This window comes from Pleurodeles waltl, chromosome 6 (genome assembly GCF_031143425.1).
Source record: "Pleurodeles waltl isolate 20211129_DDA chromosome 6, aPleWal1.hap1.20221129, whole genome shotgun sequence".
NCBI classification, from domain to species: Eukaryota; Metazoa; Chordata; class Amphibia; order Caudata; family Salamandridae; genus Pleurodeles; species Pleurodeles waltl.
Window position 1 is genome coordinate 1,514,165,731 of NC_090445.1, and position 21,170 is coordinate 1,514,186,900.

The window sequence follows — 21,170 nt, forward strand, 5'->3', positions numbered from 1 at the left end:
AAAATTTAGGATTGGTCCTTAGGACGACCTTATTCTTGTGTAGTTGTATAAAAGGTTCCTGTATTGTAAACGCCTGAATCTCGCTTACTCTTCTTAGGGAAGTAATGGCGATGAGAAATGCCACCTTCCAGGTTAGGAACTGTATGTCGCAGGAGTGCATGGGTTCAAAAGGTGGACCCATAAGTCTAGTTAGGACAACATTTAGGTTCCATGAAGGAACAGGTGGTGTTCTTGGTGGTATAATTCTCCTAAGGCCCTCCATGAATGCTTTAATGACTGGTATCTTATATAGGGAAGTTGAATAGGTAGTCTGCAGGTATGCAGATATTGCTGCAAGGTGTATTTTAATGGAAGAGAAAGCCAGGTTAGATTTTTGTAAGTGAAGCAAGTAACCCACTACATGTTCTGGAGTTGTGTGTAATGGTTGTATTTGATTAATATGGCAGTAGCAAACAAACCTCTTCCATTTACTTGCATAGCAGTGCCTGGTGGATGGCCTTCTGGCTTGTTTTATGACTTCCATACATTCTTGGGTAAGTTGTAAGTGCCCGAATTCTAGGATTTCAGGAGCCAGATTGCTAGATTCAGCGATGCTGGATCTGGGTGTCTGATCTTTTGGTTGTGCTGTGTCAACAGATCTGGCCTGTTGGGCAATTTGATGCAGGGTACTACTGATAGGTCTAGTAGCGTTGTGTACCAGGGTTGCCTTGCCCAAGTTGGTGCTATCAATATGAGTTTGAGTTTGCTTTGACTGAGTTTGTTTACCAGGTAAGGAAGGATAGGGAGAGGAGGAAAAGCGTAAGCAAATATCCCTGACCAGTTCATCCATAGGGCATTGCCTTGGGATTGTTCGTGTGGGTATCTGGATGCGAAGTTTTGGCATTTTGCGTTCTCCCTTGTCGCAAACAAGTCTATCTGAGGTGTTCCCCAGAGTTTGAAATAAGTGTTCAGAATTTGGGGGTGAATTTCCCATTCGTGGACCTGTTGGTGATCTCGAGAGAGATTGTCTGCGAGTTGATTTTGGATCCCTGGTATAAATTGTGCTATTAGGCGAATTTGGTTGTGAATTGCCCAACGCCAAATCTTTTGTGCTAGCAGGCTTAACTGCGTGGAGTGCGTCCCCCCCTGCTTGTTTAGATAATACATTGTTGTCATGTTGTCTGTTTTGACGAGAATGTATTTGTGAACTATTATTGGTTGGAAAGCTTTTAGTGCTTGAAAAACTGCTAGAAGTTCTAGGTGATTTATATGCAGTTTTGTTTGATGTACGTTCCATTGTCCTTGTATGCTGTGTTGATCGAGGTGTGCTCCCCACTCTGTCATGGAAGCATCTGTTGTTATTACGTATTGTGGCACTGGGTCTTGGAAAGGCCGCCCTTTGTTTAAATTTATGGTTGTTCCACCATAGAAGCGAGAGGTAAGTTTGGCGGTCTATTAACACCAGATCTAGAAGGTGACCCTGTGCTTGTGACCATTGTGATGCTAGGCACTGTTGTAAGGGCCTCATGTGCAGTCTTGCGTTTGGGACAATGGCTATACATGAAGACATCATGCCTAGGAGTTGTAGTACCATCTTTGCGTGTATCCTTTGTGTTGGATACATGCGTTGTATGATGGTGTTGAAATTTCGAATTCTTTGTGGACTTGGAGTGGCTACTCCTTTTGATGTGTCTATTATGGCTCCCAGGTATTGTTGTACCTTGCGCGGCAGAATTTTGGATTTTGTGAAATTGACGGTGAACCCTAGTTTGAAGAGGGTTTGTATGATATGGTTTGTGTGATTTGAGCACTGTATTAACGAATGGGCCTTGATTAGCCAGTCGTCTAGATATGGGAACACATGTATTTGCTGCCTTCTTATGTGTGCAGCGACTACCGCTAGGCATTTGGTAAAGACTCTTGGTGCGGTTGTTAATCCGAAAGGCAGTACCTTGAATTGGTAATGTATTCCTTTGAATACAAACCTTAGGTATTTCCTGTGCGATGGGTGTATTGGTATATGGAAATAAGCATCCTTGAGGTCTAAAGTTGCCATGTAGTCGTGTAGTTTTAGCAATGGCAATACTTCTTGTAGTGTGACCATGTGAAAGTGGTCTGATTTGATGAAAGTGTTCACTACTCTGAGGTCTAGGATTGGTCTCAGCGTTTTGTCCTTCTTTGGTATCAGAAAGTACAGTGAGTAAACTCCTGTGTTTATTTGTGTGTTTGGCACTAATTCGATTGCATTCTTTTGCAATAGTGCCTGCACTTCTATCTCCAGGAGATTGGAATGGTGTGTTGTCAAATTTTGTGCTTTTGGTGGTATGTTTGGAGGGAATTGTAGAAATTCTATGCAATAACCATGTTGGATAATTGCTAGAACCCAAGTGTCTGTAGTGATTTCCTCCCATGCTTTGTAATAATGACTTATTCTTCCCCCCACTGGTGTTGTGTGGAGGGGGTGAGTGACATGTGAGTCACTGTTTAGTAGTAGGGGTTTTGGGGCTCTGAAATCTTCCTCTATTTCTAGGGAATTGCCCTCCTCTATATTGTCCCCGAAAACCTCCTCTATACTGTCCCTGGTAACTGGACGGTGTTGCTTGTGAGGTGCTGGCTTGTGTGCTTTGACCCCGAAACCCCCCTCGAAAGGGCGTTTTACGGAATGTGCTGTAATTCCCTCTGCTCTGCGGGGAGTAGAGTGCGCCCATGGCTTTGGCAGTGTCCGTATCTTTTTTGAGTTTCTCAATCGCTGTGTCCACTTCTGGACCGAACAGTTCTTTTTCATTAAAAGGCATATTGAGAACTGCTTGTTGAATCTCTGGTTTAAATCCAGACGTTCGGAGCCATGCATGCCTTCTGATAGTCACAGATGTATTAATTGTCCGTGCAGCTGTATCTGCAGCGTCCATGGAGGAGCGGATCTGGTTGTTGGAAATGGTCTGTCCCTCCTCAACCACTTGTTTTGCCCTATTTTGTAAGTCCTTGGGCAGATGTTCAATGAGATGTTGCATCTCATCCCAGTGGGCTCTGTCATAGCGCGCAAGTAGTGCCTGGGAGTTCGCGATGCGCCACTGGTTTGCAGCTTGTGCTGCGACTCTTTTACCAGCTGCATCGAACTTGCGGCTTTCTTTATCTGGGGGTGGTGCATCTCCAGATGTGTGGGAATTGGCCCTTTTCGTAGCTGCTCCTACAACGACAGAGTCTGGTGGCAGCTGTGTAGTGATGAAAACCGGGTCTGTAGGAGGCGCCTTATACTTTTTTTCCACCCTTGGTGTGATTGCCCTACTTTTGACCGGCTCCTTAAAGATTTCTTTCGCGTGCCGGAGCATACCAGGGAGCATAGGCAGGCTTTGGTATGAGCTGTGGGTGGAGGAGAGTGTGTTGAATAAAAAATCATCCTCGACCTGTTCTGAGTGGAGGCTTACGTTGTGAAATTGTGCTGCTCTAGCCACCACTTGAGAATACGCGGTGCTGTCTTCTGGTGGAGATGGCTTCGTAGGGTATGCCTCCGGACTGTTATCTGACACTGGGGCGTCGTATAGGTCCCATGCGTCTTGATCTTGGTCACCCTGGCTCATGGTGGTGTGAGCTGGGGAATGTGAAGGAGTTTGTGCTGGTGAGACGTTAATCACAGGTGGAGGAGAGGGTGGTGGGGTAACTCTTTTCACCACTTTTGGTTGTGGTGTCTGTTCAGTCTGGAACTCCAACCTTCTCTTTCTCCTAATGGGGGGAAGGGTGCTTATTTTTCCTGTCCCCTGCTGTATGAAGATACGCTTTTGCGTTTGGTCCACATCAGTTGCTTGTAGCTCTTCCTCAAACCTATGCTTTTGCATCTGGGAGGTTAGCGAGTGCTCTTCTGTATAAGAGCCTGAAGCTGGGTCGCTTGCAGTTTGTTTCGGCATCGAAACCCTGTCTGTGTGTTTTTTCGGCTCCGAGGTGACTTTTTTCTTTTTCGGGGCCGAAACCTCTCGGCGTCGATCTTCTTCGGTGCCGCTGTCTCGGCGTCGAGCCGTGTCCACACCGGTATGTCGGTGTCGAGGCTTGTCTCCAGCACTTTCTCGGTCCCGAGAAGGCTGCGTGCCGGTGTCTCGACCGGAGTCGGACGACCTCGGCGCTGTTTGGGCCTTTTTCGGTGCCGACGGTCGGTCACCGAATTTATGGGTGGAGCCATGGCCGGATGGCAGTGGCGTCCCCTGGGCCTTGTAAATGTTTTTCTGTGTGGTTTTCGACGTCTTACTCACGGTTTGTGTATCGTCGAATCCTTCGGAGTCCGATTCTTGGATCGAGAAGGTACCTTCCTCTTCCTGCTCCTCGAACTCTCGGTGGGCTGTCGGCGCGGACGCCATCTGAAGTCTTCTGGCTCGACGGTCTCGGAGTGTCTTTCGGGACCGGAACGCACGACAGGCCTCACAGGTGTCTTCACTGTGCTCAGGTGACAGGCACAGGTTACAGACCAAGTGTTGGTCTGTATAGGGGTATTTATTGTGGCATTTGGGGCAGAAACGGAACGGGGTCGTTCCATCGGCGTTCTTCAGCACGCGGTCGGGCCGACCAGGCCCCGACGGGGGATCGAAAAAACTACCCCGAATGGCACCGGAGCTCTTCGATCTTCGATGCGGTGTTGAATCTAAGTACGCCGATCCCGAACGCAACAATACCGACGAAAATCTTCAGAAATTAGCTATCTTTCCGTTCCGAAACTCGGAGCGACAGGAACACGTCCGAACCCGATGGCGGAAAAAAAACAATCGAAGATGGAGTCGACGCCCATGCGCAATGGAGACAAAAGGAGGAGTCACTCGGTCCCGTGACTCGAAAGACTTCTTCGAAGAAAAACAACTTGTAACACTCCGGCCCAACACCAGATGGCGAGCTATTGCAGAACATGCGTATCTACAGCGACAGATGCCATCGAACTATTCATATTCCAGAAAAAAACATTTAAGATGAGTTTGGAATATAATAATTACTCTTAAGCTCAAGTTAAAATAACTCATTTGAAAACAGTCATCTTATGTTGAAATGATGAAAACACTTCAGAGAAGCAAAAACACAAATTAACAATGCTTTTGATTCAAAAGTGAACTGCTCGGGGTTGAGTGCTAGTGGTGGGTGAGGGTAACAGAGTCTGACAGGGCTTTGATTCCCGGTTGGCTTGGAGTCTCTGGAAGGGCAGTAAGAGGGGGGAGATCCTGAAAGTGTTTGGCTTCACCACTCTCCACTCTTGACCACTCTCCGCTAGAAGAAGAAGCCTCTCGGGAAATCCACAATTTTATCAAAAAGCAAGTCTACCTTGGTCTCTAGTTCATTCACAGAAAAGTTAGTCACAGGGAATTTTCTAAGTGTACCTAGCTTGGTCATGGAAACTGTACACAGAAAGAAACGCATGGTTTCTCCCTTATGAGTGACAAGGCCTTTTATAGTCTACAAGGCACTCTTGTGTTCTATATTTTGTTTTGAGGCAAGGCCTAGGCAGAGCTGGGGTGGTTTGGATAGAAACTGCCAAAGTAACAATAGTTCCTCTGGTTCCTCACGAACACTGAAAGCACTGAGGCTAGAATTAACAGCTGTAAATCCCTTTCTGTGGATTAACAGTGCAGCAAGTTGGATGCCCTAGATCATGCACATGTTTTGAAAATCTGGAGAAGGAGGTGATGTATGTCACAGAAGAAATTTTGGGGCATAAGAATGGCAGCTGCTTCTGGGTAGGGAGAAGGAGACCCAGGACAATAAGGCTACTTTTACCAATGGTGTTGTAAAGGGAAGTAATGTAAAACAGCGACACTGCATCAGTAAGAATTGCACAATGCCTTAAAAATATATATTATTTAAATTTTTTCCAGTTCAGAAGGCACAACATGAACTAGACTAAGGCCCATTTGAAATAGAAGGTTTGGGTCATTGAGAGAAGTGAAGCACCAAACACTATTTGTGCAATGTTGCGCATAGTGCATGTCCTTGGATGGTGCGGTCCTGATCACACACCTAGCTTCGGTAAATGTTCCTTGTAGTAACAGCCTCCTGTTGCGTCGGTCAGGCACTTCAGGTCTACCTTCCCTTTGTGACCCACTCTGTAGACGTTGGTAGTCCCATCTGTCCATGTCACACTGGCCACGCTGCGGCCAGTCTCTACGTCCCAACCACGGATGTCCACCACCTTTCCAGTTTTCCCTTCGCCACCTGATAGGGAAAAGGAAGATCAGGAGTCAGCAGAAAGGCCAGTGGCTTCCATGCAAATACCCATCCAGATCCACTGGCATCCACTTTAGCTCCAAACTGTAGCCAAAGATCTGCTTTTTATTACCAAAAACACTGTGAAGTATCATTACCGGGACAGATACAGTGCTATAGAAAACAGGCAAAATAAATACAATTAATAATAATACAATAGGTTTGGCAAAAATAGGTTTTCGGCCAACAAAACTGTGGCCAAACGTGAGTCAGAGAAAGACTACTTAGACAGTCTCCATCTGTTATCAATGATAGTAGTAATCCAACTAATAGCAATCATATACTATTGCTTTTGATTGACAGCAATACAAGTTACTAACAAGATAATAATAGCCTAAACCAAGACTACTATTACTATTACTACTAATAACGACACAGATACCAATTATTTAGCCTTCTCCAAATTGAGTGCCCTCATTTCACAATAACACTTCTAATTATAACAAAAATCGTTCAGTTCACAGGTGTATTCTAATGGTGTGACTCTGCTTTTCAGCCTCCCATCAATGATCAGTGGCAGCACCGATTACCTAATCATCAAGGGACAATTCAGTTAGTGGTTTGCACGGAGAATAAAGGAAGGCACAGGTGGCTTTGACACTGATTAAGACTCACACCATTTAGGTTATAAAAAGTGTTATATTCTCCCTACAATTCTCTAAACCTTTTTATCCCCCCTTTCTTTTCCCTCTTTTCTATTTCCCCTAATCCTCCCCGCTTATTCCTTCCTTTGTAATATTCCGCTCAAAACTTAGAATGTTGACATGGAGTTTGTGATAAAATGTTGGGAAGAGGCATTTGCCTTGAGGAGAATCTTGTGGCAAGCTGGGGATGTATTCATCGGATAAACGCCTTGCTTCCTGGAGACTTCTGCTCTGCTATTTTACAATAGAAATTGTGACAAGAATGGGATGCGCAGTGTAGGGGACAGCTACACATCCCTACCCCTATTATTTAATCTTGCCTACCGTTAGTCTCACCTCCTCGTTTGCTCTCTGGGCTTAACTGGTTACTGTCACAAAGGTGCCTGTTGTATCAGATGCCCTGTGACAGGACCCGCAGTTCCTTTGACGTTTTATTTGAATTTGCGTTTCTGTGGAACTTTGCGGGTGCGCTCTGTTTCGCACTTGGAGTTCAGCCTAAGGTTTATGCACAGACCTCTGGTAGTACGTAGAGTTTCCCTCTCTTGGTTCCTGTGCGGAAGCACAGCCTACAGTCTCCAGATTTCCATCAGCATCTGAACCATCATCGTCCGGATGCCTTGCTTTCTTCGTCAGCTGGGTGTTCCCAATGTGGCCCCGCATGCAGGCTTTGCAATCTCTGGAATCCAGTCTGCTTCTGAGCCATTATCACCCTGACGCCTTCTTTTCCCCATCCGCTGGGCGCTACAGACTTGGCCCTGTCTGCAGGCTCTCCAAACACCACAGCCTGCAAGGGAGCCGGACAAGCCGAGTATTCAGGTTCTACTGTTCCTGACGTTCAGGTTCTGACACTCCTGTTTTATATTTATTTGTCATTATTGTGAGCAGTTTCCTCGCTACTACGTCGCAACCCTGGACTTGTTGAGTGGTTGCTTTGTGAGCATAAGCTGTGGACCACGACGTGTATCCAGGTGACTTTATTTTGACGATTTGTTTGGGTGATACATTCATATTTTATAATATTTTGTATGTATATATATATATATATATATATATATATACATACACACATTTTTTTAAAGGATACAAGGGATATATGAAAAGATAGTAATGTGTATTGCTGTATTGAAGGGGATGGCAGCTACTTGAGAGTTTGGGATCCTTACTGACTGATTTGTTCATAAGGGATCAGTTGGTGAGATTCAGCAATGATCAAAAGGTACAAGATTACCTGCTTTCATTAAATCATTCCTCATCTGAAGCTGTTTATTTAGCTAAAAGCATGGAACTTACCACAATTTGTGTAAAGGAAATGAAATTGTCAAATGATACTTCGAAAACGAATTGTAAAGTTAAACTGAGTGACAGAGAAAGTGTGTACAAGGTTAAAAAAAAAAAAAAAAAAAAACATGGTGCAACAAAATGTTAAGAAAGACCGTAAACATAAGTGTTTCAGATGTGGTTACCCAAACCATACGTCCAACAGTCCTAAGTCTCTGGCTAGTGGTGCCCCTGTAGAAAATGCAATAAAAGAGGACATTTTGATAAAGTATGTAGGGAAGGAGCAAACAAAGTATTTACGGGGGAACAAAATGTTGAGGGAGAAGAGTATACTGATAAACAGCAATATAATTTCCAGATAAATGGGGATAAATCTGATATCAAGATGGCGTACCCTACATGTGAAGTGATGCTGGATGGAAACAAGGTAACTGTTTTTGCCAACTCATGTTCTCCATTCACCCTCGTAGATAGTAAGACTTTTAATGAAAAACTGGGTAACAGAGATTATGTTCTAGAACCTCCAGATATCAAACCAAGGGGATATAATAAAGCCCTAATTCCTTTGGTAGAGATGGTCAAAATACATATCTCTTGCAAAGGTAGACACACAGTGGGAAAGGTTTAAATCACTAAACAAGGATCTAATTTACTGGGCTGGCATCACCAAAAAGATCGAGCAATCAAATTGGATCCTAAAAATAAATCAGGAATAAGTGTTACAGGTGGATAAACTTGACAAAGGAATGGACATATACGACAAATTTCCTGCTGTATTTTCTGAGAGTCTGGGTCTGTTGGAAAGTGTGGTACACAAAATAAAACTTAACATCTACAGAAGTTACCTGTGTACACAAAACCAGACCAGTTCTACTGCTTATGAGAGATAGACTGAAGCGGAATTAGACAAATTGTTAAAACAGGCAATAACTGAAATGGTAAGAGTGTGGTGAATGGGTGGCACCCATCGTTCTTGCTGCCAAGAATGGGGGCAAAGTCATAAGCTAACGCATTGATTTGAGGGACCTTTTGCTAATATCTGAGTGGACAGGTTCACATTGCCAAATATCAATGAAATGCTAAATTTAATACATTATGTCAAGTATCTTAGTGTGTTAGACCAGTCATCTGCATATCACCAGGGTCCTCTATACCGAGAATCACAGCCTTTGACCTCATTCACCACTTCTTTTGGCACATACATTTTCTGCAGAATGCCTTTTGGTTTAGCTTATGCTGCTGCAGCATTCCAACGAATTATGCAACACATCCTGCAGGGCTTAAACAAGGGCATGTGCTTTCAGGGTGACATTTAATATATGTGTCTACTGAACAAGAGCATGACACCAATCTGAGCAATGTTCTTAGCAAATTGCATGATGCTGGTCTTTCCATAAAGAAACTTAAGTGCAAAATCAGGGTTTCCTCTGTTGACTGCTTAGGGCACACAATTCCCAGTGAAGAAATTAAACCCACAATTTGCCTGGTCAATGTAGTAAAATTACCAATGATGTTCCAATTACCAAGGAGGAAGTCAAATCGTTTTTGGGGTTAGCAGAATACATGGCTAAGTTTGTAAAACATTTTGCTGATTTGGTAGAACCTATGAGAGATCTAATAAAGAAAAGTGTGCAATTTGTATGGAGTTTGGAACAAATAGAATTATTTGAGAAGATAAAAAAAATCTATAGTTAATGCTCCAAGCATAGGTAAGTTTGACACTAGAGACAGAACTGTTCTTACCACGGATGCTAGTAATAAATGTTTAGAAACCACACTGTCCCATGTATTTGAGGGTTCAGAAAGGATTATAGCCTTTGCCTCTAGAACTGAAGCATTAGCTTGCTTCTGGGATACTAATCATTTTAAAACCTATCTCTGGGGGTTACCATTTGACCTTAGGACAGATCATAAGCCTTTGATCCCGGTTTTGTCTACTAAAGGCCTGGAGAAAAGCACCCCTAGGATTGCCACATGGGTTCTTGGTATGCAAGGATTCCAGTACAAGATAAAGTATGTACAAAGTGAAAGGAATAAAGTGACTGATGCCTTTGGACCTAGATAATGCTGGCATAGATTTGGATATCCTGGAGTTATCTGTTTTACCCGCAAATCAGTACCCGCAATAATGAAATGGGATTTGGAAAAGGCTATATCAGGAGATAAAGTGTTAATCTCTGTTAAAGAAAAAATAGTTGGAGAATGGCCAAAGAAATGTGGTGGATTTGACACAGACCTACAACCTTTTTGGAATGTAAGGAATTAACTTTCCATAAGTGATGAATGAGCATTCAAATCAGGTAAACTAGTACCCCCCTTCAGGAATGATAAAGCAAATAATAAAGTTAGCCCATGAGGGACATTAAGAAAGAAGTTTAATAAAAAACATGGCCAGAACAAGGTACTGGTTTCCTTACAAGGACTCTCTTGTTGAGGGAAAAGTTAGGGATTGCTATGTATGTAGCAAAAGTGACAAATCCAAGCAAGTACACATAGCCCGCTTGCCCCTGTAAGGGTGCCTGACAGGCCTTGGGATAAGATTTGATTGGATATTGTTGATTCTGACACTGATTAAGACCCACACCATTCAGGTTATAAAAAAATCTCTGTTTAAGGAGCATGAATCTACTGAACTGCATAAGTCTGGGAGTGCTGATTTTATGCCTTGAAGGAAATCATCCAGTATACCAAGCAGTCACCTTCTATATCTCTTACAAGCAAAATAAGCTCAATTTCTTGCAGAGAATATGGGAACTGACAAAGGGTTAGCTTACTTCACTGTTTTTTCTTCTCACTAACCAGCTGCTCAAACATTGTCTACAAGGAAGACTATGGTGTGTCATGCTGAAAATACAGGGGCATTGGAATCTGGAATATAGATAGTGTTTCTGCTGACTGTGCAATCTTGGGTAAATAAACAGCCCAGTGTGGTTCAACTCAGGATAAGTAGATTTACAGTGTTTCACTTTAAGTGTGCTCTGTCCGCACAAAACACAACGTTAACATGACAAATAATATTCAAATTATATTGTTTCAAAATACAAAAAAATACAGAGGCATGACAAAAAATTAAACAATAAGTGATTTTGCTTTGAACAATTCTTCAGTCTTGTGACATCTTGGAAGCCTTATACTAATTACATCATTTTATTTTTCTTAACATTTTTGTGGTCATTTGCTGACAATTCCTAGCTTACCATCCTGATTCCCCCACTCCCAGTCCGGGCCCCTGACCACCTTGGCTCCTTGGAATATGCCCTTGATGGTGACTCGTGGCAGGTTCTGGCGTGGACTTAATGTGACTCTGGAGTAATGCGACAAAAACATCACCATATAGGAGAGATTAGTTAGAGTGGACAACAGAACACACAAAACACAATAATTTTAAGTTCCTCAGACAGGCAGGTTTTTGCAACTGCCCCACCCCAAACAGAGTCAGGGAACAACTTATATGAAGCTATTAAGATGAGAAGCTGTTTGGTCACATTTTTATCATTACACTTTGTTTTGCTCTGATCCTGATTTTCATACTGATGCCTCCCCCAGTAGCCATGAGGGACTCCCACTATGCGGAATACTGGAGCATCAAATTAGGTCTCAACAGTCTGCTGTGTATGAAAGGCTGCTAAGGCAAAACTCTCAGTGGTGTTGGACAACCCTAAGGTTCTTGGAGGACACAATGATTCCAGGTTTCATCTACAGGACTCTTCGGAACAAAATGAGTAGGCCAATGCAATATCTTACAGGTTTACAAAGATAGAACACATTTAGAAAACCACTATTTCCACTAACAGTTTACAGTGCTTAGAGCCGAAGACCAATCAGCACAGTACATAGCCTAGTAAAATCTATATTTTTAAAGACCAGAAAAAATACCTATCGGATGCTGGTGAACGGTGTGCATGTCATGAAACACATCCAACTGACCCTAACTATCGAATCATCCCACATAATTCCCTTCATAAGGAACCTGAGATTCCATTAGAAGTGCATCACATAACAAAGTATTTTTAATAAAGCATTTATCTAACAAATAACCACTACAACACATGCTATGTTTGGTCCTTTGACTCGTTTACAGGAATCTGCTCTACACAGCCTGTGCCAATCCATCAGTAACAGCCATTTTCTCTCCTCCCCCCAGAAGTATGGGGACACTATTTAATGACGGCAGGTGCAATTTGATGCTTTTACTACCACTAAGACAAAGATGACCTTCTAGTGTTGCCTTTTTGTAAAGTCAAAATTAGAGAAGTATGCACCTCCAGTCTACATGAACCAAAAAACCAATTGGTTAGGTACATCGGATTACTTCCTTGACAAATTCTGTTGCATTAATAGAAACCTAAGAAGGTCCTGTCAGTGACATAATTTAACCCAGCATGACAGGACTGATACAGAAAAAGATTGTTTCTGAGAGCATTAGCAGATCTGATTTAGCTGTGGTGGAAGCATGTTTTAGAGTAGAATAAAACTCTTGAGGTGGTTGAAACCAAGTGCCTCTTGAGTAAATAAATAAATAGGAGTCCAGAATGAACTCTTTGGGAGGTCCTCACTTTCATCTGCAATGTGGTATACAAAAAAAAAAAACTTGCTTAAAGGCTCTATGGATGCTTTGCCACAATGATGAATGAATGGGTACTCACGGCCTGGAGTGAGCAGTCTCATAGCGCTCAAAGGCATGAGACAGATCATGCTTGTTGTTCATGTAGCACTGTGTGCAGAGGTCATAGTCAAAGCAAACTTTACACTTCCAGCGCATTCCCCGGATGCCATGCTTCTTGCAGCAGTCACAGATGATGTTGGGGTGGCGGACACCTGCAGTGTAAGACAGAGGAAGTAATGTTCTTAAACATAAGAAGTCACTACTGAGCTAAGAAGATGAAGCAACTAGGACATATAACGACTAACAATTTTTTGAAGAAGCACCACATGTGAATTGCAAGCACTGCTAAATGTTAAGATTGCAAACAGAACAAGGAACACAATCATGGCTTCAAACAGAAGTTACTTGACACATTTCTCTGACAAACTATGATGAAATGTGAACAGAGCCCTGCAATCATTGGCAAGTGTCTAGGTTTGTGTACAAGAACCAAGTTAAATGTGTGGTTATGTGGAGCTATTTTCTAACAAAAGGAACTCAGTATTCATTGGTTTGAGTATTAGGTAGCTACTTTACATTAAACTCTAGGTTAGCGCAACACTGGTACTGAGTCACCAAATGTTGCTAGTTGAAGAACTTTCCAGAAAGAGTGGAGTGCGTTGCTGTATTTTGATGTTGTCTGTAAGCACAGATATAGGGGGTTTATATTACATACTGAGGACAAAGCTCAAGGTTTCTCTGCAGGAAACCTTGAGCTTTGGGATTTTGCAGTTCCTTACGAGCCTGTGGTGATTGGCTAAGTAGGAGGTGAATCACTGCAGGGCTTCATGTTTCCCAGGCACGCAGCAGTGCTTGATGTTAGACTGTCGAAGGCTGCAGAAGAGCTTAAACAGTATCAGGCAGCAGCAAACCTTTCTGTCACTGATGACAGTGTTTACTACTTGAAGAGTAGATGCATCCGTAAAACAGGAGATTGTTCTTGCTAATTGGTATTTGTAGTGGCTTGAGACTGACTTTGTGATGATTTATTTCTATAGGTGATCGAGCGGAAACTGGCAAGATGATCTAGGCCCAGTGTCAGTTTTTTCAGCATACATAGGATCTGCTCCCTCATGAGGTCGCCTGAAAAAGGAGCTGATTTTGAGGACAGGTTCGAGGATATCGTCTTGAAAAGATTTAATAATGGATGAAGACAGAATGCTGTCTCATAGGTGCCCTACTTAAGTTCAGAGTATCAGCGAACTCAGAGTGCAAGAGGTGGTTTAAGGCAGTACAGCGACAGGGTTCAGGAGATGGTGTGGATTGCTGGTTACATATTTTATCTTCTCTGTAAAGCAGTATATGATGCCTACTATATGATTATTGATAGTGGGATTGGAGGACCTGAGAGTGGATCGATGAAGTGCTCAATGGCCTTAAAGAGTAGAATGCTTCTGATAGCCCCCTTCACTAATGGCAGTCTTGTAGAAGGAAGCTTTGGGTGGGTAATTAGGGGTCTGCTTGTACAACTAAAATACATGGGTTGGCTGCGGTCATCACAGAGATTAGTCCCTCAACATTTCATTTCTTGTCTGTATTTAACAAGGTTGTTCCTGGAGGGCTCGTTTTTGTGCTGTGGTGTTTTCAGTGGCACAGTCAGTTCTTCATTGTTTGTTTCGGGTTATGTTGTAGATGCTGAGGAGTGTTGACAATTTATATGAATTTGATGTAGTTTGGCAAGTTGACGAGCTCATCTTGGAGGGAGTCTACGGAAAGGAGCAGAATGTTCTCTGTTTTGGCTGCTCTTCGAGCAAATGTTAATTGTTCTCTGTTTTGGCTGCTCTTCGAGCAAGGGTGTACTGTGAAACAGAGAATGGAATGGCAAAGATATTCATCCAGTCAAGTGACATAAGGGCCTAGTAATGGATTGTGGGCGAGGCTCACATGATGAGGTCAAGTGCCTTGACTGTGGAGTAGGTGGATTCACTCCAGTGCTGCTTGAATAGTGCTGAGTGGTTGTATGAGGATTCCTTCACTGTCGTTGTGCTGGAGTTGCCAAGTTGAATAAATGTATGTATGTTTGTATGTAGGACCAGTGTACTGAATGGAGATGGAGGTAATGAGATATTATTTTTTTACGTAACGTTCTGGTTTACCGGGGGGAGGGTGCATGGGGCATGGGGTACGGTAACCTAGACATGTCTGAAATACTGAGAGGGAGGGAAATGGCAGATGGTCAGCACAAATTACTTCAGTGTTGATAGGCTAGGCGTGCAGGGTCAGGAAGATTTGAAGATGACTGACAGTCCACTTCCCATTTTGTGTGTGACGCTGACTATGTGTGAGGACGCCTGTGTTTGTTGGCGGCTGAGTGGTACTTCACTAACCACAATTCTGCTGAGCCTCTAAAAAAGGAGAGGCTTCTACGGTCTTTTGCTTTTGAAAATCTTGATTCTTCCCACAGCGCACGATGCCTGTGTTGTTTGTGGAGGGTTGAGAGGGACTTTATTGACCACAATCCAGCTGAGCCACTGAGGAAGACGAGAGGCTCATATGAACTTGGGGTGTTTAAGCGCTGCACTCTCCCTGTGGAGCAGGGATGCTGGCTGAGTGGGACTTCATTGCCCACAATCAAGCAGCACTTAAGGAGGAGGAGGGGCTCCTACAAACTCACGCTTTTTAAGCGCTGGACTATCCCCCTGGTGCGGGGGACCTGTGTTTTTTGTTGGGAGCTGAGTAGGACTTCACTGCCCACAAGCCTGCTAAGACCTCAGGAAGAGGAGGGGCTTCTATGAACTTACACTTTTTAAGCAATGGACACTCCCTGGGGTGCGGGACACCTGGGCTGTTTTTTTGGGGGGCGAGGGGTGGGTGGCACTTTATTGCCCAGAATACAGTAGAGCCCTCACAGAAGGAGGAGGGGCTCTTACGAACTCACGATTTATAAGCGTTGGACCCTCCACACGGCACCCGATGCATGTGTGGGAAATCCGGGCTAATGACTGGAAATGGACACTGCCAAGAGAAGACCCATCAGTGCCCGAAAGAGACTGGGCTGGGCCATCCGTCTTTAGCCTCCAGCCTCCACATTCATGTGTGGTCCTTGAAGGTATTGATTACCTATTTTGTTCTTTTCCTTACTTTTTTGTAAATACCCATTTATGGAATTGCTTGCTTATCGGAATGGGAAAAAGTAAGCCTGCTGCAAATTTGCCCAAACCTCAGACAGGTTCTTTACTTGATGAGTTCCCCTAGCAAGCAGTAGGTGTTATCAGTACGGAAACTGAACTTTCTGAGCGCCGTTGGTCTCTTACTCCTACTCTTCCGGTGCACTCTCATTGTTAAACAGCCAGGGCTCTTGGACCTGGGGATGATGCTGATGCTGCTGCTACTACTGCTACTACTACTACTACTACTACTACAGAGCTGGAGCTCCTTTCTTTTTCCACGGTGCATTTTGAACCATTACTAAATGCATCCAGTTCCACAGCTAATGGCCAGCCAACAAAAAGAAAGAGGATTCAATCACGTGCCAAATCTAAAACTATCTGCTCATCATCCGCCAGCCCAAAAGGAGATTCTGTAGACCATGGTGGAACATTTACTGCTGGTGAAGTGACAGTCTTGTGTAGCAAATACCTGCCATTCTGGAGGGGAGTTTAAAGCCAATTTATGAACGCTTGGGGGCCACTGAGGCTTAAGTTTACAAGTTAAACATAGCTGTTCTGTCTCAGATCCCTAAGCATTCTCCTCCCTCCTCTCTGGCGCAGGTGCTATGCCTCACAACTGTTTGGCTAATGATGATAAGAATACTGGGTAGGTATTGAACTGCCTCCCTTTTCGGGACAAGGTCCAGGCCACAGAACCCTGTCAATTTGGTTACCTCAGATGGAGAGGGGAAAAAGCCTCTGTGTCAGCAGGAGAGAACAAGGGGGAAGGGCAGTTGGGGGAATAGAATGCCCACTGTCTCAGAGAGTGAATCTCTCTACGGTTAATCTCCCTCCTGAGGCTTGCCCTTATATGGCAGTACTAGCAAATGTTCCTTGTTTGGCACCACATAGTGTTGAATCCTTTGTTCAATTAAGAAATAAGATACTTCACTGGTTTCATGTTACTCCTAACCTTCGTATTCAGTAGCATCTGATATTTTGATGGCTAGTAGGGTGGATCTTTGGGCAACAGCTTGAAAAGTGATTGTTTGACTGTTAAATTTAAGCACCCTTCTATTGTTCAGAAATTGCTATTTCTCAGTCTCTTTGTGTGCCTCAATGTACTATCTCTCTTCTCCCGCTGGGCTACTTGCAGGCATTTACGTTTGGTTTTTGCTGATCAACCCAGATTCTTTACTTCTAGTAGTCTAGCTCCCAGTGGCCAATTGAGGCTGTTTCTTTTAACTGAAGTTGACTGAGTTAGAGATGCATGGTAATTATAAGCTCCTTCCTGTCTCTTTCCACTCCAACCTGCTGCACTTCGCTACTTGGGTCTCAAACCCCAGCTTCTGACACAGATTATGTCATCTAGTTGGAGTTCTCCTTCTTCATCACCTGGGCTTACTCCAGAGGGTCACCCTAATACCCATGCTGATGTTTTGCAACTACCACTTGTCATCCCGCATCAAACCAATGCAGTCCAGGCCCATACTTTGTCACCTGTTCAGTGGCACACAGCTACTCTTCCTAATTCCTTTCCTTCTTCATCCTCGGCATCAAACACTATACAACTATTATTAGCTGGAATATCGTTGGGATAAATGTGAGATGAGAAGACCTAGAGTGAGGTCAATTTATAGCTTATCATAGTATTTGCCTTTTCCAGGAAACGTGGGTGACTAGGAATATCTTCAGAAATGGTTTTAAGAGCTATTGTACTCTGGCTATTAGTGCCCCAGCTGGACATCCCTTGGGTGAGTTGCTTATTTGGGTGAGCAATATGTTGACCTGTTCTGTGGTAGAGTTACCATTGCATCATTTGATATACAATGGTTAACCTTTACCTTCAGCAATGGAATCCCTCTCCTACTGCTCAATATTTATAATCAGAACTCTGGCAATCAGAAGGAATCTCCAACGCTTTACCTACTGGACAAGACCCTAGCTCTGTATTCAAGTCCCATCATGTCATTGTAGCAGGTGACCTGAACCTAACTTATGAACCGCATGCTATAATTTAAGACTTGTGCCACAATGAAGATCTAGAATGGAGTATTCCTCTGTTAAAAAATCCAGTAAAGGCCCTCTTTACAAAGGCTGCTCTTTAAATGGTATATCTCACTTTACCACTCTGCCTGCTGGCCAGTAGTGGCTGCTCGTCGTCTGATACCTCTCCTACACCTATTTTCAAAAGAGGGGCTTATTTTAGCCACATGGAGTACATCATCTTAGATGTTGGGATATGATGGCTAATGGAGGATATGAAGGTGAAGGTGTTAGAGTAACCACCATTCCTCGGCCTTTAATATAAAGGACTTGATTAGTTGTGAATAGTCACCACTAGCTGAGCCCATGGCCAACTTTTGGAGGCTACTAATAACAGTAGGAATAAGTAGTGGGAAGCTGTATGTTCTGCCCCAAAGGTGCTTGTGAGCATGTACGTCACTAAAGCGTCTCACATGGCGCTAATATTCGACAATTGGGGGAATAATGATTTGATTGTCGCAGATCATGTTATGTTATTTTCTGATCTTAAAAACCTTTTTCTTAAGTATTTCAGGAAGGTCCATGAGAAGACTACTATGTTTGAGTGGTTTTCCTCATAGTGAAGAGTGACAAAGAGCAACCTTTCAAAAGAAATAAAAAATGGAGCAAGCTAGGAGATTAGGGACTGCAGATTTTTATATCGATCTGCAATAAGGGAAAGTGAAACATGGAATGACCTCTTAAAAGCTTTCGCAAGTAATGACTCAATGAAATTATGGAAGTTAGTGAGCCAAGGTAGAGGGAACGTAGCCAAACCGGCAGATACATCTATTCTGCCATGTGAGTGGGTTGCCCATTTCGGGAACTTTTATTCCTATCCATGAGGAATTGACTCGGTCTCTATTAATAGTGAGGGTGACTGTCTGTTCCCTCGAGCTCGGTTTTACCCCTATAATTTTCACTTTAGCCGAGACTGCAGCAGAAGAGTGGCAAAGCATATGGACCGGATAAATCTGACTAAAGTATTTGGATCCCTTATATTAGTGCTGTCTCTAATGCAATTTCTACGGGCACAATAGCTGCCTCTTGGAAAGGGACAGAGATTGTTCATGTTTTAAAAAAAGTAAGTCAGAGCATCTTAACCAATTACCAACCAATCAGTCTCCTTGACACACTTCAAAAGTTTTTTTGTAAACAGGTCCTAGAGAGATTATTAGACTAGACTGATAATAATTGCACACTTTCTCACGTCCAGGCAGGTTTTAAGTTCAAAACCAGCTCCATTGTCCAGGTCTTTCGCTTGTTTTTTTCTAAACACATTTTATTAGGTTTTCAGTTCGCATACACCCTATCTGATGGGTCCCTGCTCTCTATCCACACATGGACCAAACATACGGTGCCATAATGTCCATTCCAAGGAAAGTACAATATAAAAGGAATTGCAAATATAGCTCGGTAATGCATGAAAACAACATTAATCAAGGCAGTGCAAATCAAGATAATAACATTTCCCTCCCTCCTATTCCCCCGTCCTTCCCTCCTACGTGCCCTGGTTGTTCCAGTTTCCATAAATAGTATGTACTTCAGCATGAGAAAGCAGTCCCAAGTGCCTCTGTGTGTCTCCTCCACATCTTATGGATTCCCACTCCTTCGGTTCTCCTATGTGCAATCGCTGTGGGGGACGTTTAGTTTACAGTTTAGGCACTGTTTCAAGGGGGTAAGCAGCTCTTCCTCGGGTGAGGAGGGGTCAGGGTTCTGCAATGTTTCCAGGCCCTAGCTCCAAAAATCAAACCATGACCTAGATTTGCTTCACAAAGTTTCACTTCACTATCGTAGCCGGACCACTGCTATTACCCCACCTGGGGTCCTCATGGATCCTTTCAATTCTTGGTGATTTTCCTCTTTGCAATAATAAAAGCCAGATCTTGGAATTGGCTTGTGATTTTAGGTTTAATAGTGTGCGGGAAGCAGCTTAAAACAAAGTGCGCTGGGGTGCATGGGATATTCCGCTCAGTAACCTCTGCCAATATTCCAGTAATATTGTCCCAGTAGTCTGCCAACTTCACACAATCACAAAACAATTGGAAAAACTCGGTGCCCACCTCCCAACATCTTGGGCACCTGGCATTCTCCACACCAAAATACCTATCCATTCTTCCGGTGTAAGGTATGCTCTGTGTAAAACGCAAAAATGAGTTTAAAGAGGGCATTCCTAGATACCTTGGGTGTAAGCTTCAGGATGAATTCCCAGTCCACCTCTGGAATGAATTCCCAGCCCACCTAAATCATCCTCCCAATGGGCCCTAACGGAATCTAAAGGCAAAATCATGCCCCACCCATATTCTTTCCTACAGACAGGTAACCACTTTGTAAGTTCTCAATGCAGTAACTAAGTAGTGACAACCTTTTGCTTGAGACAGCTCTACCAAGCTCTGTCCCCAATGTCTACAGATGGCCGCTGTTACTGCTCCATGAAGGAGCAAGTGGCCCTGGGGTAGGTCATATCTCAGTCGGAAATCCTCAAACAGGAGGAGCATTTGGGCCTCAAAAGGGCTCAAAGCGTAGTCGCACCTGCAGTCACCCTGTCCAACAGCTCCTGCTAATCTCCACCATGCGGGAGTTCCGAAAGGAATCCCTTTTGAATATCAGAGGATTATAGTAGTTTCACCTACGGTTTCTGCAGGCATCTGGCCCACCAGCGGTGCAATACTTTAAACTCTGTAGTGCCTGCTACACTGAGACAGTGAAAACGAAAAAGTATTTGAACTAGTCTGTGAATAACACGGACATAAGGGCCCATTTCCATCCCAGGTGTAAGTCTGCCTGCTATTCACTGCGTCCCTCCGTTCCCAGATCCGTAACACTACAAAATAAATACAATAGTCGGGGAGGATCCATCATTTTCCACAAGACTCCTCTGCCCGCCACTGAAAAAGGGAGCGTTTTTCAAATCTCTATGCTGGAACGGAGCACCCTAAAGGACTTCCCACATTTCCCCTGGAGTAAGTCTACAGAATCATGAAAGATCTGCACCTACAGACAGGAAAGAAAGTTGGACTCCCATTGTAAACCCCCCTCCCATCTTCCAGCGGGACTCTAGAGGCCAGTGTGAGGAATAAGCAAGATTTCTGCACAATTAACTCCTAGGCAGAAAGGGAGCCATAAAATCTACAGGAGAGCCTGAGCGCCTGCCAATTCTCCCTCTGCATCATGAAGAAAGAGCAGGAGGTCATCTGCATATAACGCAATATGTATAGTCTGGGCTTCCACCACTATGCCCCCATATGACCTTCCTGCTCTGGTGCAGCAAGCGAATGG

At 43.7% G+C, this 21,170-nt stretch overlaps 1 protein-coding gene across 5 annotated transcripts in view; it reads right to left on the reverse strand.

Annotated features, from left to right (window-relative positions):
- The window catches only part of MIB2 (MIB E3 ubiquitin protein ligase 2), a 358,930-nt gene that overhangs the window by 168,927 nt on the left and 168,833 nt on the right, over positions 1–21,170 (reverse strand). For all 5 annotated transcript variants that reach the window (XM_069241041.1, XM_069241040.1, XM_069241042.1 and 2 more), the window contains 3 exons: positions 12,779–12,950; positions 11,330–11,436; positions 5,965–6,159 (listed from right to left, as the gene is read on the reverse strand). In XM_069241041.1, coding sequence (XP_069097142.1) covers positions 5,965–6,159; positions 11,330–11,436; positions 12,779–12,950 — 474 coding nt within the window. The remainder of the gene's footprint in view (positions 1–5,964; positions 6,160–11,329; positions 11,437–12,778; positions 12,951–21,170) is intronic.